We start from the raw sequence: 23,462 nt of genomic DNA, 5'->3' as shown, positions 1-23,462 counted from the left end.
GTTATATAAAAGACTGAAACTCAAGTCCTGTTGCAGTCCTGTAATTGACAGAATGAGTTCAGCAATGGCATTCATTCCCTTTCTAAAAGATAAAATTAGTGTGCTTTTTGCAAATGTCATTGTATGTACTGAATGACTGATGGGATTTTGCTTTCAAGAAAACTATGGGTCCTTATCTCCTGTAGTTTAACAAAAATTTTTTAGGCCGTTCATATATTTTCCTATTTTGTTCCTTTATTTCTAGAATGATTCTACCACTGAATTTTATATAAAATGAAAATAGTGCTAAATTTCTACAAATTATAGGACTATTGTTTTCCATATTTATTGTGAGTGAAATGTTCTGCTTGGCTCTTCCATCTTGTGGTGATGTGACAAGAATATTTCTGAAAAATGGTTGAAGGAACAGAAAAAAAAATTAAAAAATTAAAAATCTGTAGTCCTGAAATAGAGGGAGGAAATCATGTATGCCCTGAGAGGTGGGGGAACAATGAAGAGCTCCAAAGAAACTCAAATACCCTTTTTCTCTGTGAAAGATGACCATATTTCTAACACAGATAAATTTAGATCCCTTTCCTGTAAAAGCTGACCAGTATTGGTTGTAGATCACTTAGTTGTGATTATAAGGAATTTAAGGATTATAAGGACTATAATCATATGAAGTGTATTTGCTGCTTATCTGCATGTTATCTATGTGGACTGCTTTTAAAAGACAGATTTAACTTCTTTAGAATGTTGAATTAGGTTTATCCAGACTGCGGGGGGTTTTATGACAGAGAGACACTTGGTTTAAGATTCTTTATTATCTCTGAAGGCAGACTATATCCTCAGAACCTTTTTTTAAAATTAAGCAGAGTAATACCATTAATAACTACAAAACACATTACCAATGAGTAGATGTAATAGGAAAGCAGACTATTCTTGACAGTATTCAATTTTACACTCAACTTCAAACCTTCAGACCCATGATAACATGCTGCCTGTCCTACACTGGGTCAAGCCTGGACATACAAACCCTCTCAAATCATTGTTGAAATGTTTCTATGTATTTTTAAATTTCTATTCTAATTGCAATTTAAATTAATTAAAATTGCTGTGGTTAATTTGTAGCTTTAAAAAAGTAAGGATGTGTATCCTACCTATGGAAATGATGTGTCTTTTGCTCTGGTATTCCCAGAAGCTGTACAAATATTCAACATTTATTTTGCAACCATTTTAATGCCTCCACCAATATCCAAAGAAGACTGAAGTATATCCTATAGGATTTCATAACTCATTTTCTCAGAAACAGGAGTGACCTAGTAGAATGAAAAGCACAGTGATAATATTCTTAGAAAAGAGACTGGATGCAAAATTTTACAAATAATCTTTTTGGACATTCTAAAGGCTTGAAAGCTATGAAGAAGGAGTTTAAAACTGACCATCACACTTGTAAATATAGCACTGGAGTGAAAAAGACCAGGTTTATGTAAGTCCTCAGGAAAACCAGACTATTTTGATTATAGGATTTGATGTAATGTCTTCCAAATTTTAATTTTAATCTCATTTGAGACATTGTCTTTTATGAAATTTCTGTCAATGTTCTTCATACTCTTACTAAACCTGCAAAGTAAAGTTCTCCTTTCTCCCCAGCCATTAAGTGATCTCCTGACTCCTTGGTTTTCTAAGTTGTTTTTTTCAGGAAAAGAGTTCCAAAATTAACATGAGTAGCTATAAACTTTGTATATTGTAAGGATATTGATTTCTGAAAGCCACAAAATATAGTGTTAAAAAATTTTCTGACCTCAGAAGCAGGTTGAAATAAATGATAAGAACATGTGGGGTTAGATAAGTAGAAGAGAAGGTACGAATGTGGGTATGTGTTTATTTTAAATGGATGGCTGGGGTGTCTTTAGCTAGTTAGCCCTATTAGATTGAAGTAATATGCCTATTTTAAAGCAAGTTTCTTGCATTTTTACTTTTATTTAGCAAATTTTATTTGCAGAAATTTGTGCTAGCTGAAATTTAAACTTGATGCACAAACTAAAGTGCATCTAAAATAGCAATTATCAATATTCTAGAAGAATTTTCAAAAGATAGTGATTTCTTTCTCTCTACACCATAGCAACCTTTGCTTCTGACACGCAACTATAGTCTGATAACTATCATTGCATTTTCTTCCCTTAATCAAGGGGTATAATAAATGCAGGTTCTTAAAAGATAATACAGATAATCTGATTTAAGCTTTTAAATAATATTGATCTATATAATACATGCATATAAAAAGGAGAATATCTGTGAATTTCACTTTTGCAACTCGCACTGATAAGTTTCCATTTCTGTGAATTAATACCAGTTTAAAACTTGCTCATCCTTTTTTTACATCTGCAAAAATATGCAATTAAAAAGATATGAGATGTCCCTTAAATTTTCTAAGGAGAAAAATTAAATAAGATCTCCAGCAGTGTTAACCTTTAATGGTGGCACAAAAGTAATTCTGTAAGTAAAAAAGATGCAACCAAAGGCGAAATTATTGCATGCTGTTACAGAGAACTTCACAAAGTAAGACTTTGAAGACACAATACATAATTGGCCTTGGTGACAGGTAGAGCAATTAAAATCCCTCCTATAGCTCTTAAAACTACATCTCTGTTAGTAATTATGAAGTGCCCAGGACCATTTTTTTGGCCTAGAGGTTACCTGGTGCAGCACAGGTTGGGATTTCAGCAACAATCCCAACTCCCCCAGGAACACAGTTGCATCCAAAGTGCTTGTGCTGCATCTGTGGCTGATGCTAATCTCTGACCATGCCTGAGCTCTGCCTTAGACCTCACAGTTTGTCCCATGTTGGAAGGAAAGCTCACAATTTAATGGTATAGGTAATTATGCTGAATAACTTAAGCATATGCCCTCTCCCTTTTTAGTTCATTACTTCTGTCACCACTTAAAAAATCAGGGAAGGATGAAAATTAGTTATACGAAAATAAGAGTTGTTAAGATCCAACTACTGAGAGATGTCCCTACCTTAATTAAGGTGTGAACATGATCATATGCTGAAGTCAATAATACAGATTTTATTTGACTGTAAGATGTCAGGTAGAGAGATAGAATGAAATAGAGAAGAGAGGGCAGGGGGAAAGAGAGAGAGAGAGGATGAGACAGAGACAGGTTAAGCAGAAGATAGGCACCACCCATAGATCCAGTAAACCTGTTGGTCTTCCTTCACCCAGGGCACCTCGATGGTGGGGGCCCCCAAGTTCATTTAAAACTTTTCACTGTTTAAAGACTCTTGCAACCAAATGGATTAATGTTCATTGGCTAAATAATTCATGGTTCCAGGTGCTTCATACCTGTTGTTTCCTGAACTTGAATCCTAAGTTTAGTGCAAATGTACATAGAGGGGTAGGCTCTTTCCTACTTCACAGTAATGCAATTAGAAAACAGAATAGAAAATCTGGACATAAAGAGATTGGACAAGTCCAGCACATTCCTTGGTCACTTATGTGGAGTAAGACCTTGTGGTGACCAAGGAACATACCAGGTGACCTTGTAGTCCTACAATCCCTGGAACATTCTTTATTATTTGAGATTTTGGGCAGCATCTCAGCTTCTGAAGTATGTACAAATGTCAGTTTAAAAAGCAGCAAAAAATGTTAAGAAAAATGTGAACACTATCAAATTGTGGAAACAACCTTTTTAGATATTCAGTCCCAGAAAGAATATTGTACTTTGCAACAGCATTTACTACAAATTACACTCCCTGCTGATTTTTTTTTTTCCTTTCAGCTCATTCTGCTATCATAATTCTACACTTACTTCAAAAAATTAAAGTATGGCTCGGTAAACCCTAATATATTTTATGCCATTATGATTTGTCTTTGTAATTTTCTTGGCTACAATTTAGAGGCTGTAGTGCCACTATTAGGACCCACATCCTCAGTTAAGCATGATAATTTTTAGCAGTGGTGTTAAAAATCACACTTGAGCTTTAATAACTCATTTCTCAATGCATAAGAAGTGTATGTACTGAGTAAGAGTAGAGAAAGGATTTTTCATTCTCAGGATCTAGAAAGCCTCTGTAGATAAGGTGCAAACCTCTGAAGGGTTTGCTTCACTCATTACTTTCATTCTTAGTTATAGTCTTCTTCTGTAAACTGTCAAATATATATTTTTTAGAGTTTAAGAAACTATACAAATAAATGAACGTTGAAATGCGTATTTGCAGGCTACAAATTTAAAGTATCAGGATAGATCTTGGTTCTTTGTGTTGAATATTTTTTTACCACATTGATGAGATAATTTCCAATAACAGTGTAATATGTAGACTGGATCTGTGAAACACTCATGTGTATTCATTGGGAAGGCATAAAATCTACATCTATAAGAAAGTCTTGACTCTTCTGCTACTTGTGAACACTGGAACACTTCCAGGTTTGCAGTATACCAGCTTCTCATGCATGTAGAATATATTTCATGTTGTGTCTTTTACAGCTCTGGTTTCCCAAGCTTGACAGTATGACTCTGCCTGGGTTCATTCTTTGACCTGGGTTTACCCCCATTCTGATAGCTATTTTGCATGATTTAGTATTCATACTTCACAAACTTAGATGGTATCATCATGTATTTCCAATTTTACAAAATGGTGCCAAGGAAATAGTACAACAGTTGTTTACGTTATAGCGTGGAAAAAGATTGAAGTACTTAACAGAGCAGCTCTGTTTATGATACAGCTTCTGTCAGCACTGGTGTCTGAGCTGTGGATGCAGCCATGGCAGGAGAACCTTTCACCAATGACATGATGAAATCCAGCTCTTACTATGTGATTGTTTTTTACATGCTGGTACTTTTTTTCAATCAGTAACTTCTCTCAGTACTACTGACTACTAGTACTAGTAGTGATGCCCTGTTTTCAATTCGTGTTGATCAACTTTATTTTTCATAGCCATATTTCTTCCTCTGTCAAAAATCCACAGCTAAAGATGTGTATTTTTTAACTCCTACACGTTCAAATGTCATTTTGGTTTAGCTGGTTGTATTGCCACAATCCTTATTCATTTAAGTAAACCTGAATGTTAGGAAGTGATGGCTGATTTTCAACTCTTAATGCAACCATCTCCTCTCAGTGTAAAAATGAGGCCCTGCAGGCTAGCATGGGTGATATGAAATACTGTCTGTCAGTGAAGGAATTTTGACATGAGAATTTTTTATTTAGCATTTTCAGATCTGCCTGGTTCCTGACCCAAACAACACTATGTCCAATTTTGCCTTTCTTGGCCTCTCTAAGAGTAGCCTTGCTTCTTTCAAGTCCGTGGCAATTTCACAGTATTTTGATATACATTTCCCGGGGTACTTTGGAAGTAATCTGGGCTGGAAATGTATGGGATATCCATCTAACAGCAGGAGATAGTAGATTTAACAGCAGAGAAAGCTGTGCAGCAATTACTGAGGTGTGGACATCCATGAACTTTGAAGAGGATGGTCTCCACCTTCCCTTTTAATCTAGGCATCACTGATAAACATTTTGCCAGGTATTCTTTTTTTTTTTGCAAAAAATATTAATATTAAAAAGAGCCTCCAAAACAAGCACACAAATAATGTTGGGCTATGAAAATATTATATAAAACACTTATACAGAAACAGTTACAACTCTTGCATGCGGTATGGCAACCCTGCAGCTGACTTTGAAAAATCAACAATATGTTGCCTCTGAGATATGCATAGAATTAGTATTGTTGGTTCAGTGTAAAGTCAGAAGATGCTATTCTAGTCATCCAGTCAGATCTACTCTATAAAGTCATCCTTTCAGTTTTCTGACTTATTTTCTGCTTGAACTGCAACACAACTCTCTCAAAAATAATAATTAAAAAATCCCAGATGAAACCAAACCGACCAAGACCAGTTTCTAATTTCCACATATGAACAGTCATCCACATCTCCTGGTAAATTACTGCAATGGTTGAGTTAAAAACCTTCACATTTTTCCTCAGCTGAGTTTATTCAACTCCATCTTTCTGTCACTGCTTTGTTTGCCAAACTAGAGAGTGGTCCGATACAGTATTAATAGACAGTAATTAAGTTCTTTCCTAAACCCTGTTTGTTCACCATCAGTGCTGTTGTTCTAATTCAGACAAGAAAGCAAATATGGATTATCTAATTAGTATTGGTTCAAAAAGCAATTACTGTAGTGGTCAAAGCAATTATTTTTTTGGTCCTGATAATAATGTGGTTATCTTTAATCACAATCTTTTTTTGGCTAAGTCAGATAATCAGAGTCTAAGTAGGTGGCAAATGCTGCTATAATGAAAGTTATAGTTGCTTCTGCATTAGCTCCTTAATGGAACCTTAAAGGACATACATGAGCACTTAGAAATGTGTTTATTCTGATCCAGTCATCCAGATTTAATACACTTAAACCTTTTACGGATACGTTATTCTGAACATGTGGATGTAGACCTATACTTTACACTTTGAAACAGCTTTGCCTACGGCATCAACAATCCATGGAGCTCCAAAGTTATGGCTCAAAGAAGTTGTGCAAATACTGACCTTTATATCATCCTACTGCTGAGATTTGTTTACTTCAGTTGCAAGAAAAAAAGGGGAATATTGGAAGTGATGCTGCTGTAGTTGACAGCTTAAGAAAATACCTTCAGAAAATCTAACCAACTTTTTTTCTTGATTTATCCCAGTTTTCTCTTCCTCTTAATATTTATTTCCTTCTAGTCCTGTTCAATCCCAATTCTGTGTATGACAGTAGCCCAAGTCATTGGGAGCTTTGATTAGAGATTCCCAGATGTCTTGCCTACAGGAACAACCTAGAAAGCTTCAAAGCATGGTTAAATTCATGCTGGTTTTGGAAGAACAGAGTGAGAATAATAGGGTTTTCTTAAGTATATAAAAATCAAAATGACTAGATAAGGCAGACAAGAAGTAAAAGCTTTCTTATTACAACCCACTGCAACTGTGACTAAGATAAAATTAACATTTTGCAATCTGTTACAGTCAGATTGCACTTTTTAAATGTAGTCTGTGTAACATTTGTGGTGTGCTAAGGCTTTAGAAAAATACTTTAAGTGGGAGTCATAAGCTTTTTTTTAGAGACAAAAAAATCCCAGCTTCTCTCTAATATGTACATAGTAAAGCTGTTATTGTGATGAAGTCAACAAGCCACTATTAGCCAAAAACAATTTTAGAACCCCAAATTTGTAAAGAATGAAAGCTATATTGTCCAGTAAGATAAGAAAAGCTTACAAATAGGCTAATGCTTACATGGTTCTAGTTGCTCATAAATTTTAGCTGTTAATGTGGGTTTTTTACTGCAGTATGTAATGTTTGAAATCCAAAGGTCAGTATTTTTGTAAAGTCAAACAGTCTAAGTCTTCTTAAAAGTTTAAATTCTTCAGCCTTGCTTAATTAGCATAATAAAACCTCATTGTTTTCTTCTGATCTCCAGTTCTGCAGTCCAGAAACACCTTAGTAAACCTAGAAAAGAAGTATCTGACAGCTTTTATTACTGATAGCAATCTTCATTTAATAACATTTTAAATTATTTTTTCCTTCTAAAACATTCTAAGTTTCTGAGGCAGTGAGATTTTATTTACTGAATTCCTATTTCAAATACAAAATTTTGAAAGAACAGAAGTGCTGCAGAAGGTAATCAGTAATTTTTTAGTGATAAGTAATTTTTTAGTGTTTAAAAGAACATGCTCTAATCTTACCAAGGATTTGTGTACTTTCATTTTGAGGTTTGACTAGTGATAATCAAGCAAACAAAGCATGAATTTTATATTCTATATATCTTAAATGCTGTTTCACCATCTTAGTTATCTATTATATTCTTAAAATCAATACTTTTTGATTGTAGAATTAATCTTGAATTAGTGGAAAAAGTTCATTGATTAGTGTGGGTCAAAGTGTGAGTAAAACAGAAGCTCCTTTTTTTTTTTTTTTTTTTTTTTTTTTTTTTTTTTTTTCTCTTGGTCAATGGCAGCAAATGTAAAAAGTACACACAACACTTCCTATAAGGAAATGAAAATACATATATTTACCCAACCTTATTCCATATTCCTCTCTGTCTGGTTGAACAAGCTGCACAGTGTAGTAAAGGCATACATCAAGTAAATAGTGTTTAGGGTTTATTCTTTTGCATTTCTGGACTTTATTTTAATAATATGTATATTACCATTGCATGCATTTACATGAGGTTTATTTACATTTAATACTTTCAGAAATTCTTTACCACTGCAATGATTTACTCCTTTTAGGAGGAAATGGCCTGGGATGCTCAGCTTGATTCCAGTTCCCCTGGTGTTAAAAGAGGAACTGGAGCTGCTCTATTCCAACCTGAAGGGACAACCCCATCCTTCATGTTCTCCTAATGTCTGCAGCTGGTGCCCCTTACCTCTGCAGGAGAGCTCAGGATGTGTGGGGTGGAAGGAAGGATGTGGGCAGAGGGCACAGAGGAGGGGAGGGAGGTAGTACTGCCTGCTCCTCCTCCTCCTACCTGTTAAAAGCTTAGGAGTCATCATACCTCCTCCTAACCATAGGAAGAGGTTAAAGCTGCACTTTCTGGGCATTCATTCTGGTCTTTATTTCAGCACTGCCATTTCCTCTGGAAAACAGTTTTCCGGGTTGATTGTGGCAGATTTATGTTATTATAGATGATGAGGACATGGAAAGGATGGACAGAAATGCAAGTCCTATTTAAGGAATGGATGAAGAAATGACACTTGTGGATAGGAAGCGAGTTGGCAGAATGCAGAAATTCATGTTTCTACTGCTAGCTCACTGAAAACCCTGCTGACCCTTTCAAATAATATTCTCCAGACTATATAACAAACCACTTTATATTTTCCAGGCATCTTTGACTCCAAATGCTCTTGCAATCTCATAGGCTCTTTCTCCCTACTTACTAAGTTTCCCAATTTTTTTCCCTTTACTCCCTCCTTAACTCTGGGTCATCACTCACTCCTCCTGTACTCCACTACTTCTGAGTCCTTTTCCAAGGCTTATACAGCCTTGATTTTTCCTTATACTGCTTCAAACTCTCTCTGCGTGTAGAATTTATATCTGTTTACTCTCTGTGGTGGTCACTTATTGTATTTTTTAAATAGTATATTAAGTTTATTTCTGGAAGATAAAAACTGACCATCCTTAACAAAAAAACCCAAAAAAAAAACCCCCAAAAAACCACAAAAAAAGAACCCTCTTTATTTTTAAAAATCTAACATGTGTTATAGCATTATATATACAGGGATTTTGTCCTTGGTAACTCTGAATGACAATAAGAGGGCTGTCAACTCTTGTCAATCACTTCATTATATACTTGACAACCTTAAGTCAGAACAGAAGAGTGGAGCACGGCTGAGGAGTAGCAAGCTTAATTCTAGATAAATAAAAGAAAATTACCCCACAGGAGAGAATAAAAATGCCAAATGGACATTGCTGTATTTTTCAGCCATCAGCCATCATTTGTCAGTTTTTTCTTGACAATCTAGGCCCAGATAAGTCAGATTTTAACACTTTAATGATTCTTTTACCTTTTCATTTTTCTAACATACTTTTAAAGGAATGGTTTTATATACATTATACACATTAAGAGGAGTAACTCTAAACTATGTATCAATAGTCTTATATACATTAAGAGGTAGCATAGTTTGTCAATAAGAGCACATTAGGAATATGTACCTCAGAGATCTGTCTCATATTCTGGCATCAATGCCTGATTTGGCAAAAGGCTGATCTGGGAAATCTTCTGATGATGAAATTTAAACTATCTTGATATTCTGTGCCTCAATCAGTTATGGCTCTTCCCTGAAACTTTCTTATGGGACTTGGAGGAGCAACCTGTTCAATCTTTTGAACTTTGAGCTTTGAGCATTTAAATTTTAAAGAATGTGTCCAAATCTCTTATAAAGAAATCTTTTCCAGTTGCAAGATTAAACAATATTAGCTGTAAGTGGATTGTGAAATATGGTAAAACTTTCCCAATGAGTAATCCTTGTAGATATAGTATATAACAGACTTTGCAGCCATAAGGATGGATTGCAAACACGGTGTCCCAGCATCACAGGAAAAGAAAGATTTTTGAAAGGTGATCAAGAATTTGATGTGTAGTAGTACTGTTTTTATTGGAAATAATGGATGATAAATCTAGATGTGATTTCATTGCTGTGAACATAAGCTTTCTAGAAGAGTAGGTGGGTTGGTTTGAAGTTAGTGAGCTAGTACCTCAACTTTGGTTTTTGGCTTCCTACTTGTACTAATGATAACAGCTCAGGTACTCTTCAAAGTGTGCTTAATATAAGGAAACAAATAAATACAAAAGCAAACTTAGAGAAATGATGGGGCAGTTTACCAAGGCTCTAGTGAAATCAATACCAAAACTATAGCTTGCTTCAGTGTAGCTAGGTTTTCTAAGACAGGAAATTTCCTCTCCTATTCAACAAAACACAATTTTGTAACATTCTCACCATCCTTTTCATATGTTCTTTTCTTAACAGAAAACATTTTATATCTTCAAAACACAGTTCATAAAAGGTCTTGGATATATTCTTAATAATAGTATATTATTTATGAAACAGTAACTCTTCTTTTGTTAGATTATGTATTTTTCTCTACTGATCACAAGCAATTTAAAATACTGGAACGTGAAGAAGAGCTCATTCAAATGAGCACTTACAGCTGCATAAGGTCCTATTAGCTTTGGTTTCATTTGCTTTGAATTGGTTGCTATGTAATAAATATTAGAAACAGGCAGTGTATATCTTCATAGTTTTTTGTCCACTGGAAATGGTACAAATATTTGGTACCTGATAGATATTTGAATGTTTGATTTGGCTGATATTATTTTGGCTGTTATTTGGTTTATTTTTTACTTGCTGATTTAAGTAAAAATAAAAATGTATGCTAAAGTGATCCTAGATCTTTCTCACACTAAAGTTAGTGATGATGTGGAAATCACTAAATCCAGTTGCAGATTTTGTGCTAAATTTCCATGTAAATGCAGCTTTGACATTGAAAAGTCATAGTGCTTTGAAGCCTAATTCTTGTGAGATGCTCTTGTAAAGACAGTCAATGAGTTTCACTGGCAAAATTTTGCATTTCGAGATGTTTGGCAGGGCAGGTGGGGATACTTTCTGGTTGCAGGTTAATGGTGGCAGGCAGCTCAGCCCTACACAGCTGCCTGCTCACCAGCTGCCCCCTGTCCCTACCTTCCCAGTGGGATGGGTACAAGAACCATAAGAGTAAGGATGACAAAACTGGCGGGTTGAGATAAAGACAGTTTAACAGGTAGAACAAACCTGCCCATGCAAGCAAAGCAAAGAAGGAATTCATTCCCCAGTTCCCACGGGCAAGCAGGTGTTTAACCATTTCCAGGAAAGCTGGGCTCATTCACAAGTAACATTTACTTGGAAAGACCAGCTCTCTTACTTCAGATGTCCCCCTTCATCCCTCCCCACAGATTGTACTGCCAGGCATTGGGTCATCTGCTCTGGGATATCCCTTTGGTCAGCTGGGGTCAGCTCTTGCACCGCGTCCCCTCCCAGCTCGTTGCTAGTGGAGCAGCATGAGAAACAGAGAAGGCCTTGAGTTTGTGTCAGGGCTGCTCAGCAACAGCTAAAAGATGCCTGTTTTATCAACACAGTTTTCTTTGTAAATGTAAAATGTAAAACATAGTGCCATCCCCACAGGCTGCTGTGGGGAAAGTTAGGTTCATCCCAGCTATGCCCAATACAGTCATGTTAACCTGAGCTGAATAGTGTTTCCATACTAGTTTTTTTCATTCTTTGTAATAAGAATTTTCTTTTTTCCAGATGAAATTAATGGTTGAGATTCTAAAAAGATCAACTTCTGATAACATACTTATTTATGGAAATTAAAACAAAAGGTGCCACCACTCAGAGTGTGGATATAACTTCTTTTTCATTTGCAAACCAGGCAGTTGAAAATGAGCCAACAGCATTCTTTCCATACTAAAATAACATAAATTCTATGTACTGAAATCTACCTCCCCTTCTGCTGTTGAAGTAATGTACTGGAGCAGTCTTTGCCATTCCTTCCAGTGAAACTGTTGGAAGGTAAATAGTAGAAATACATCCTCATGCACATTCTTTTAAAATGATTTATGAAAGACTAATGCCATAAGATGGACATATCTAAAATCAACAAACCAGGGCTAGGCCAGTGACAGATTTTGATTTTGATTTCTTTTCTAATTCCTTTTTTAGCCAGAAACTCCTCTGAAAATGATTTTTTACTAAACTTGAAAAGAGCATAAAAATTTGCAGATAATTCCTGTCTAAGAAAGAGAATAATGAGCAACCAAGAATTTGATGGTAAAATAAATAAATATGTCAATGCTCCCCTCACAAGTTAAATTATTTTTAAATCAGTTTATTGAATAAAACTTCATTATTTGTGCAATAAGAGAGAATAAATTCTGATTTCTCTTTCCTGTTTACAAGAAGAATCATTTTTTATGGCTCAGTACTTTTATAATTATCACCAAATTTCACTTGCCAGTCAAGGTGCTTGTGGTGTACCCCCTATCTGCAATTGTGGCAATCTAAATAACCTTTCTTCCTTCAAAGCTGCTATTCTTTAGCATCTAAGAACACAGAATACTAAGAGAGAGCTAGTAAAATTATTGTGACTTCCCTTATTTTCTTGCATGAATTTCTCATTTTGATTTTCTGTCAAATTTCCTTTTTCTCTGTCAGTTCTCTTGGGTTTGTTATTATATCTTTTTTATTATGCACTGGAAATAAGAGAGGATCTGCAGTCTTGGTGGAACAGGAGCAGCTATTTCATCCTGTGTCCTGTCCAGTCTCAAAATAAAATATTCTGAATCACATCCAATCTCAAAGAATTCTTTTGACTGCACCTTTTTGCAGTCCAACTGGATGATTAACTGTGCTTTATCGGTATATGACCACCATAGCCAAATTGTTTTCATATACTGTATCTGCAGGTCATGTCTTTACAGCTAATAATTTCATCTATCTTCAGTACCTCCAGGAAATTTCCTTTTCAGGACAGACAGCTGCAATGGATAGATAGTGATTTCTCTGTGTGAGGAAAAATTACTATATTTCATCTCTTCTAGAAGTACAGAAGAAGCTCACAAATTTCCGATAGCCAGCAGGAAAACATGCTTTAGATAAAACATTTCACTCTGCAGAGTGGTAGGGTTTGCAATTTCAGGCACTTTTCATGGCTTAAATTTTTGGATCTTCTTGGTTCCATTTCTTTGTGGCAGATTTCCTTGTTCTTTTCTTTCCTTCCCTTTTCCAGTACTAGGAATAAGACAACTTGGAAGGAACAGAATGACGAAGAACAAACCAAGTTTTAAAAGACAATTTGTCGGCATATTTTACAAACTGCACAAAGGCTGCACTTGTAGGTTTACAAAGTAGTTATGAACCCTAAAATTGCACTTTTAGAAGAGAGAGGTCCTTTGAGTACTAGTCTTTTCTGTGTAAGGATAGTTGCCCCTCCATAGTGTTTCAAAAATTATAGGTTATAGTTGTATCAGTTTTCCAGACTCCCATTAAAATTGCCTTTTGTTTGCATACTTTACTTAAAAATCTGAATGTATCTCACAATATTCTTTTCTGCATTAAGATAGCTTCTAACATGGGCTTGGGATCAAATTTTATTCTTCATATTTAAAGTTCAGTCAGTTAATGTAATAGGGGAAAGAATTATTATTTTATTTAATCATTAAAATTGCATTTTAGAGGCAGGTGCATAAACCTGTTTGTCCACTAGTTACAGAAAATTTCAGTGATAAACTAATTTTACACTATTTAGACTTTCGCCACTAATGGAATGGTCTTTAAATTGAATTAATTCAGGGGGCTATTTTGTACTGCTTTTCATAAATCCCTAAGAGAGGAAGGTGTATTTAAATTATGTAATTCAGATATTCACAGAACATTTTATTTCTATATAGAGATAACTAAAATATTAAGAACATTATCAAAACTTTTCATCTGTAACGTAAAAAAGAACAGCAGTAAGAGCTTGCCTTTCCTTGAATTTTATCCAAATTGATTAAAGTCTTTATTCAGGAAGTTTAAATACTGGCAACTGTATCTTCCCCCCAGTGGGTTAGGTTCCAACTCAAGATGGCCACAGAACTCTTTATAGGCTGTCTTGGATGTATTCTAATAATATTGTATAAATATCTGAAGTGACTCCCAAGAATGCTGTTAACTCTACAGTCTGACCTGCCATCGAGATCTGATGCTTACTGTGGTTTAGCTGAACTTTGATATATTTTAATTAAGTCTCCTCTGACCATTCTTCTTTGTGGTCCTTTACCTTGTTATCCTGCTCCATCAATGGGAATATGCAGAGCTGAGTCAAAGGAAAAAATAAGGTCACCTTTTAGAATTATAATTCTTGAAAATCAGAATATATTCATTATTTCTATCTACTAGAAATATCTATCTATCTATCTATCTTTTTTTTTTTTTATGTGAGGAAAAAATGAGGCACTCATTATGAGTGAGTGAGGCACCACTTATTTATAGCTTTTTCCTTAATGTGTGGGATTAGTAACTTCAAAAATAGGTGTTAATGTTTGCTGGAATTTCACATTTACAGCTGTTAATAAAGAGGGATAATGTTGTAGGTGACTCCTTTCAAGGGGAATTGAGGTCCCTGTATACAAGCTGGATCCATCCCACAGGGAAGTCTTTGCCTCCCTGGGGTCCAAATAAGAGATATGATTAAGAGACTCCCTGGATTCTGATTATTACCCACTTCTTGTTGTCCAAGCCAGCAGTGCCAAGAGCTTCTAGAGCAATCAAAAAGGACTTCAGGGCATGGGGATTAGTGGTTGAAGAGACAAGAGCAGAGGTGGTTTTCCTCAATCCCTTCGGTAGCAGGGAAGAATGCTGAAAGGTCCGGGAGAACCCACCTGATCGCTATATGGCTTAGAGATTGTTGTCATTGAGGAAATGCTGGCCTTTTTGATTATGGGGTAGTTTATATGACACCAGCCCTATTGGAGAAAGATGGAATTCACTTGTCTAAAAGGGGGAAATGTTTGCAGTTTGCAGACAGCAGCAAGCTGGGAAGGAGTGTTGATCTTTAGGAACACAGGAGTGCTTTGCAGAGGGATCTGGACATGCTGGAGCAATGGGCTGAGGCCTGAGTCTCAACAAGGCCAAATGCCAGGTCCTGCACTGAGGTCACAACAGCTCCAGGCAAAACTGCAGATGGGGGAAGAGTGGCTGGGAAGGTGTGTGGAGGAAAAGGAGCTGGGGGTGCTGGTCAGCAGCAGCTGAACATGAGCCAGGTGTGCCCAGGGGCCAGGAAGGCCAATGGCTCCTGGCCTGGATCAGCAATGGTGTGGCAGCAGGGCAGGGCAGGGATTGTCCCCCTGTACTGGACACTGGTGAGGCCACACCTCAAATGCTGTGTCCAGTTTTGGGCCCCTCACTACAAGAGAGGCATTGAGGGGCTGGAGTGAGTCCAGAGCAGGGGAAGGGTCTGGGGCACAGGTCTGATGGCGAGCACCTGGGGGAACTGCAGTGGTTCAACCTGGAGAAAAGGAGGCTCAGAGAAGATCTTATCACTCTCTCAGGCTACCTGAAAGGAGACTGTAGCACGTCAGAGCGAGTCTCTTCTCCCAGGCAACCAGCGACAGGACAAGAGAAAATGGTCTCAAGTTGAGTCAAGGGGGTTTCAGGTTGGATATCAGGGAGAATTTTTGCACTGAAAGGATAGTCAGAGATGAATATGCTGCCTGGGGAAGTGGTGGAGTCACCATTCCTGGAAGTGTTCAAGATATTCAAGCTCCAAGCACTTTGTGCTATGGTTTAGCTGGCATAGTGGTGTTTAGTCAAAGTGTTGCCTAGAATCGGAAGAAAAACTTTTCCAAAAAACATTAAAGTGCTAATACAAAGAGCAGTTCTTTAATAAAAGCTTTCGGGTGAACAAATACAGCTATGCTCACAAGCAATGTATGATTTCTACAATTTTTATAAGGTTAATTAATTAGTCTATCTAACAGGTACACTCAACAGAAGAACAGTTGCCCTGGGGACCCACCTTTGGGCACGTTGGAGTGTCTCCAGGGGTTTCCTGTTTCATCTCACAAATGCTGGTGCAAAACAAGATGTCCTTGTTAGAAATTCTTTTCTTGAAAATAAGACTAAACAGACTTTCAAGAGTGTGACATAATGTGTTAGAAAGAGTTAGGTATTATTTTAAACATGAAAAAGGGTAAGAAAATTACAGAAATTATAAAACTATATATTAAAAATCTAAAAAACTACAAATAAATTAAAAAGCTAAAACCTTTAGGCATCAAAAGGTTTGACTTGATTGTGGATGTCTTTTCCAACCTTAATGATTCTATGTGCATGATTAAGAAGATCCACCTCTGAGAATTCTCATTACAAGTTACTCTCTTCTAGAAAATGATAGAAAAACATATTTAAATGTAGTTTTCCATTATCAAGTTAAATATATATGGAGATTTATATCTGGTTATTTCATAAAAGTTTGTTTGAAATTAAAAGCATCTAAATAGTTTTAGATTTTAGATTTCTTATATTTGCTTGTTACATGTCACTGCCTTGTCTTGATCAGTAAAGAGAAATTGCTTAGTGCTTCTCTTTTCCTGTGAATAAATTATCTTTTTAACTTTTCATTTACTGCACTGTCTTGCTAAAGAGAGATCATGAAACAATTTGAAACTTGAAACAAAAAGAGGTTTTGAAACAACTCACTATATTAATTTCAAAGTTATTCTTTTTAATTTGAAGTCTGTAATTATGATTCCATTTTTGCATTGTATTTCACAGTGAAGACACAGGTTTATTATCCTGAGCTTCTCCTACTGTCCCTGCAGAATATGTCCAAAGGATGTAAGCTCATGGGGAAATTCATCCCAGAAGCGTTATCAGAGTTACCAGAGAAGGTGAATCAGTGCTTGTGATTCTTGATATAGACCAATACTCAGTCAAAAATGCTGCTGGTATGTTTATAGGCAGTTGATCAGGTCTCCTAATATATGTGCAGCATATGTCAAACAGCCTGTCTGCTAGGATAGTTTCCATCTCTTGAAATAACATATGCCAAGCCATCAAACTTTATCTTCCATTGGCATACACACCAGAGGTTTAGTCAATATATTGGTTTCAGTTAGGGAATATGAATTTTCTGAGTTCTGAGCTATATCAATAGACTTTCATAGTCCAGATGGGTCTGTAGACAAGTCCTTGCCACTTTTTCAGCCTGTAACTTTGTTCAGCAGGTTGAATTGGCATGTTGCTTGAAATGCAGAAGCTACTGTGGCTTATTCAGCAGCAGGCTTTCATCAGTTTGGATGCACTACTTTAACACCACTGAAAAATCACAGATAGTGCATCATGGAAAAAAAGGTAGCCTCTGATTCTTGTTTATACTTGTTTGAGAAACAGCAGTTTCCAGTGATGATGTATTTTAATTTGCCATGTGTGCGAAAAGTTTAATTAGCATATTCATCACCCAGCTCAGAAGCGGCATTACTATTGCTTTCCCAGGCAGTTCATAAATTGTGCAATTCCAGCAGTCAGCCCTGTCTCCCAGAGACAGCTCTGAACCTCCCACAGCAAGCAAAGTGAGTGTGAATGAGGGCTTGATCAGGACTTTAAAATAAATATGATTCTGGTATTCTCTAAAAACGGATGGAAATGAGCATCTACAATTCCTATTAGCTTTAGCAGTAGCGTGTCCTGTGTGATGATGAGAGGTCAGACTCTGCTCTGGGAATATGCTCCTCTCCTGGATCCTGTATGGCCTAGATAATAACTGTGGTCTTTTTTGTGTGCAAACCATTGAAGGCTGTATTGTGGTCGTTATCAGTTCTTCTCTTAGGGAATTAAATGATGAACCAGAATCCTCTAACTACTCTCTTGCCTGTCAACCCTATTAATATGATGTCACCTAGCAAATGGATTTGAAATTGCTGGAAACTTGTTCACTGGGCAGGATTCATCAAGGGGCTGTCCCATCAAGCAAAGAACTGGGCAAAGAGCTGCCTTAAAGTTACCACAGCAATTTCATCTCAGATATGCACCTATTTAAAATAATTTTTTAATGTTTTTAATTGATGTTGGGATTAATGGGTGACAGTCAAAGTATTTGCTGCTCTGACAGATAAGATACCTGCTAATTTCAGCAGTGTCCAAATGAATGCCAAGATATTGAGAACCTCTTTTTCCCCTGTACTCTTACATCTATTTTTATTGCCACATATATTTCAAAGGAAGCATCATACTTTACTGGATAGACTTGCACAATGCATTGTGGCTTAGGTAAAGGACACTGAATTTGAAAGACCAGACTACATAAGATTAGTTCATGTAACTCCAGAAAATTCCAGAGCAGAAGAAATCAGTGATTTAACAGCTCAATACATTACACCTTCCACACCTGTTACAGCCTGAAAGAAAATGGTGTCTGTGCTCCTGCACCAGTCCATGGTTGAAAACAAAGTCCACTGAGAGGGGGGAGGATTGGGAAATCCACTTCAAAGGCACATTCATGCTGCAGGTTAAACCCACAGCACAGGCACATCCACAGTGTTCTTGGTATTCTTGGATTCCATAGGGAGTTGTAACATGATTTTCCTGCTATAGAATTTGTTATGATAACTGATGCTATCATAAAAGAAATGAGTATTTGAGACATGTACAATAACACAACAGGAAATATTGGCCAGATACTGCAGATTGCTTAGTTTAAGAAAAAAATCCAAAAACCCCCAAACCAACAATGAAACAAGAACTAAATAACAATTATTAAAATGCCTAGCTTTCATTAAAATAGGGAGAAAATTACCTCTTCATTAACATTCCTTTATTATTATTTTTTCTTTATGTGCTGAGTAGGGAAGTAGAAAGTTAACATAGTGTTGAAACAGAAAGAAAATAAGACTTTAATGAAGGTTTTATCAAAGGTTAATAAACTCTCACCCGCCTCAATATCCCATTTTTGCTGTGCATTGCTTTTCAGTGCTCATTCTCTATGAATCCTTACAGTTATATTTCATTAACATTGAAATGCATAATAAAAAAAATGAAATTAAAACATGTTTCAAATATCACTGCAAGAAATCCAACAAGGTTTAATTCAATTCATTTGTTGTTGACCAATAGTATTTGAAAAGAAGAATGGAAGATGACATTGAATTTACTAAGCCTGTATTTTTAGTGGCTGTCCATAAAGTTTTTCAAGTAAAGTTTCAGGGAGCAGTGTGGACATACTTTATATGTTGAGTTTAAACATAGGAGCAAAATGGCCCCTTTTGGGGACTTAAAATTAGATGGATTTCAGCAGGTTTCTTGCAGTAAAAGAAACAGCAGATTTTCACCAATAAAATGATGTATTAGCTCAGATAGTGACATACCTGGCACACAATCTGGTCTGCTGTCGCATTTATGATAACTGAGAATGAGGACAGAAAATTAACTTGGAGATTCAGTGGGTAGTCAGAAATACTGCCTAGGATAAGATAATCAACTTATATAGTAGGTGGGTGAAGAGAGAGGAAAACAAAAATACCCCAACCAATTCATTTTGATAACTCAGGTATTATTTCACTTATATTACTAGAAAAAAAGTTAAATAAACCATGAATCTGGAACTCCAGATGTAGTTTATCTTTTTTTTTTTTTTTACAATTTTCAGTAGATTTGGATTTTTTGTTTGTTTTGCTTGCTTGATTGGTTTTTTTTTTGTCTTAATTGTAGAGTTTTGCCCATTATTTACTGGGTCAGTGCCTGACGAAATGAAACTGCTGTATGTTGGGAGAGGTTACTTGGAATTTCCTTATGTTAGCACATCGATTACACCTTTCCAGATTAAAAAAGATACTGCTAGAGAATATGCTGTTGTTAATTCAGTAGGGTGTTGTTGTTAATGGTAGATGCCTCCCTGTACCTTTAGGAACTGTCACTACTACTGTGCTTTTCTTTTTAATTAATTTCTGTAAGTGTTTTTACTACCTAAGTGGTAGTTTAGTACTCACGATTGCAGTCTTCTCTCAAAATTTTTAATCTTTCTAAACTCAGTATCATTATCACATCTCATTAGATGGTTTTAATGCCACATACTGTATGAAGAAAATGTTTAACAATGCACTTTTCATCAGCTGGTAGTGTAAGACAGACAAAACAACAGAGCCTCTTAAATAAGATTTCTCCTGCCTGTCTTTCTTACTATGAATTTGTGCTAGCTTTTTATTCATTTTATTGTAACCTTCAGGATGAAGTTACCTACCACTGTTTGTTTTGGTAGCATTACTCTTTTCCATCTCTCTTTGCTTTTGATTTTTCTGGTGATCCTCTCTGTCCACAGCTGCCGCTACCCTTGTGTTTACCCCCACACCAATTCAGAGCAGAAACTTGTCTACTGGTGTTTTACAGCTTCCCATGGAGTTCTAGGACTATTCAGTCTCAGTGCTTATGCTGTGGTTAATCTAGACTGCCTGTGTTTTTATCTTTCAGGAAACTGAAGCAGCAGTGCAGGCTAAACAGCCGAATGTGGAAGAGGTTTTGTCTAAGGGGTGTCATTTATATAAGGAAAAACCAGCTACTCATCCAGTAAAGGTAATGAAGCAACCTTTAGCAATATTCATTACTGTGTAATAGGTTATGCTTCCCCTGTTGTACACTTGTCCTTGATGTGCTCTGTTTAAAATCAGTAAAAGAACCTGGCAAATGGCATTTATTCTGTTCTGTGATGGCAAAGCCAGGAAAAATATAATGTTCCCAGCTAAAAAACTTTTGCATATTGTGATGGTAATATTGGATTTGACATTAAGGTTGTTTTACTCATGCAAGAGTAATTCACACTGGAAGCAAATGTAATTTTTGGTGTATCATTAATAGCAACATGTAACTTTTTTTAAAACTCTTTTAAATTTCATTCTCAGAAATTTTGTCAAATTAAAAAAAATGAGCACATTTTCTAGAAAAGATGAGTTAAATTATGAACAGAGTACTTTGCTTTAATTTTTTTTTTTTCATTTTGAAGGAAAGAACATATGGCAACATAGAACTTTCTTACTCAATTTCTGTGCCAAATTTTATCTAGAATGACTGACTCGATTGTGTTTTGGAGCAGAGGACGCATTGTTTTGAAGGCTATGCCTCCCAGCACTTCTCTTTTAGAAAAATGTACTGAAGAATCCTTTTCCTCAGCTTACAAATCAGTTATAAGGGGATATTTTACACACTTTTCCTAAGGACTATGAGGACCTTCACTGAGACTAAAGTGTTATTTTCTGACCTGTGGAATCTTGAAGTCCTCCTCAAGCATCCTCCCATGTCTGGTTCAGCTGCTTTTCAAGCAGAAGACTGAACTAGTGAGGTCAAGACCATGCAACCAGAGCTTGGTCTGGTTACTAATATTATAACTGCTAATTAAGTATCTGTAAACATAACGATTAAGAAACAGTAATAGTGGCTTATTGATTACACTAAGTATCTACTACAATCGCTTCTGACTAGACTGAGATAGTAAATTTTGTATTTAGAGCTTTTCAAAATGTACAGCACTCCAAAAGCACAGTTGGCAGAAAAAGGGTTTCTTCACAAGATAAGATGTCTGTAAGTGATTTCTACAGTGAATTTCTTGTTTTTCTGTCTCTATTTAGTTGCTATAGTTGGAGTATTATTTTCCTACCTCTACGAAATTTCCTCTGAATTACTTGCAAATTCTACCAGCAGATACCCATTCGCAGGAACATGTGAATGAACTGATATCCACTTTAGAAATTAACACATGTTTAAGAATGATTTGATTTCTTGTCTTCTTTCAGGAATAGAAATGCTTAAGAGTTATTATCCCCTTTGGTATATGTGCATTTTTAATGATAGTTCTCCTCAACATGATAAAATGCTAGAAGTGGTAAACTCAAGGTGACTTGAGTAGGCAGAAGCAAGACTCTGTTGGGTGTTTTCCTTGGCTAATAAACCCCTGTGTTTGTTGGGAACTGAAATGTCTTCTACACACTGAATGGATGATGGACCAAGAATCATTCCCCAATAACTGCCTTTACTCCTTTTGTGTGACTTCAGCTGCAGTCTTTGAGGATCTTATTCCGCATTTTAAAATGCAGACCACTCAAAACAACAGAAAGCTAGAGGTGTTGGCTTTCTAAATTTCTTAATTGCATATAAAGAATTGCAGAATGAATTCTGGTGTTTTCAGGAGGAAGAGCTAGTGCTTGTCTTACGTAAGAATGACAGAAGTATAAATGATGCTAAAATGATTCTGTTTAGCCCAGAATTCTGACATAGAAGAATATGTCTCTGTCTATATTTTAAGTGTTCACATCAAAGACTGAAATCTGTGAATTTTTACCAGATTTACTGGAAAAAGATGACTCTTTAATTATAATGTTCCTTGAGTTGTAGTTTTGACAATGATACCATAAGACGTATCTGTGAGGAAATTAGTAACTTGTGGAGTAGTGCATGTTTAATTTTTAGTCCCTCTTTGATTGAATTTTACTTGTTTGTTTACATTCTGTGGTTCATTTAATTGTGCAGGCTGTGAAGGTAATTTCTGGTTCAATGTCTGTCTAGTGCAGTAAGTCATAAAGCAGTGGGTATATGCTGTCAGGACTGTTGAATTGCTTTCTTGATGCTGTAGGTAGGTTTCCTTAAGTCATCATTCTTCCTGAGTTACTTTCAGCACAGTCTGCTATTTATATGTTTCAACATAAACTTTTTGATTAACATCAAAATAATTTTCTACACAAAAGATATTTTGTGGAAGCAAAAATAATTTTTTACTCAGGTTAAGATAATTTTGGAAACATATTAGCACATTTGAAAAGCTAAGAACTCAAAATTTTAGAAAATTCTTTAATTAGAGCTGCTCTGGTACCCTTGGTTTAGGCTGAAGCCTGCTTAATTCAGTTCAGGAAATGGACATCACTCACAGTGCAAGCAGCAATTCAATACTTAGACTCATAGTTTTTGTTTAGTGTGTGGCACAGAAAAAAAGATAAAATTACATGCTCTCTTTAAAAGCATTAATTACTTGTCTAGCACTGCTTGACAAATTTGTAGATAATTTAGTTGTCTGGGGCAGCTTTGCTCTTTTTTCCTCCATTGTTTCCTTAATTCACCACAAATCTTCCCATTCTTTCCAATAAATGAAGTAGAGGTCCTAGTGACTTATTCTCACCGCAAGCCTTTCCTGTGCTCAAAAGCGGTATGTGCCAGAAAATTAGAGATATCCCTGCAATTTATGTGCATTTTATCTGAAATAATGTTCATAGTTAAAATTATTCTGGCATTCCCTAATGTTTAGCTGCTTATCTTTGCAACCTTTATAATATATTCTCATTATAGTATTTTGAATGTAAATTAAATCCCACAGATTTATATTGACGTGTACTTAATCTTATCTCATAGTTATGCCACCGAAATAAGTATATTTTCACACCTTCACTAAGCACACTAAAA

At 35.9% G+C, this 23,462-nt stretch overlaps 1 protein-coding gene across 2 annotated transcripts in view; it reads left to right on the top strand.

The window, feature by feature from the left end:
• DMD (dystrophin) overlaps positions 1–23,462 on the top strand; it is a 978,378-nt gene that overhangs the window by 616,651 nt on the left and 338,265 nt on the right. For both annotated transcript variants that reach the window (XM_063392999.1, XM_063392994.1), the window contains one exon: positions 20,490–20,591. In XM_063392999.1, coding sequence (XP_063249069.1) covers positions 20,490–20,591 — 102 coding nt within the window. The remainder of the gene's footprint in view (positions 1–20,489; positions 20,592–23,462) is intronic.

This window comes from Prinia subflava, chromosome 3 (assembly GCF_021018805.1).
Source record: "Prinia subflava isolate CZ2003 ecotype Zambia chromosome 3, Cam_Psub_1.2, whole genome shotgun sequence".
NCBI lineage: Eukaryota > Metazoa > Chordata > Aves > Passeriformes > Cisticolidae > Prinia > Prinia subflava.
Note: the sequence above shows the minus strand (reverse complement) of the source record. Positions and strands in the feature narration are given on the sequence as shown.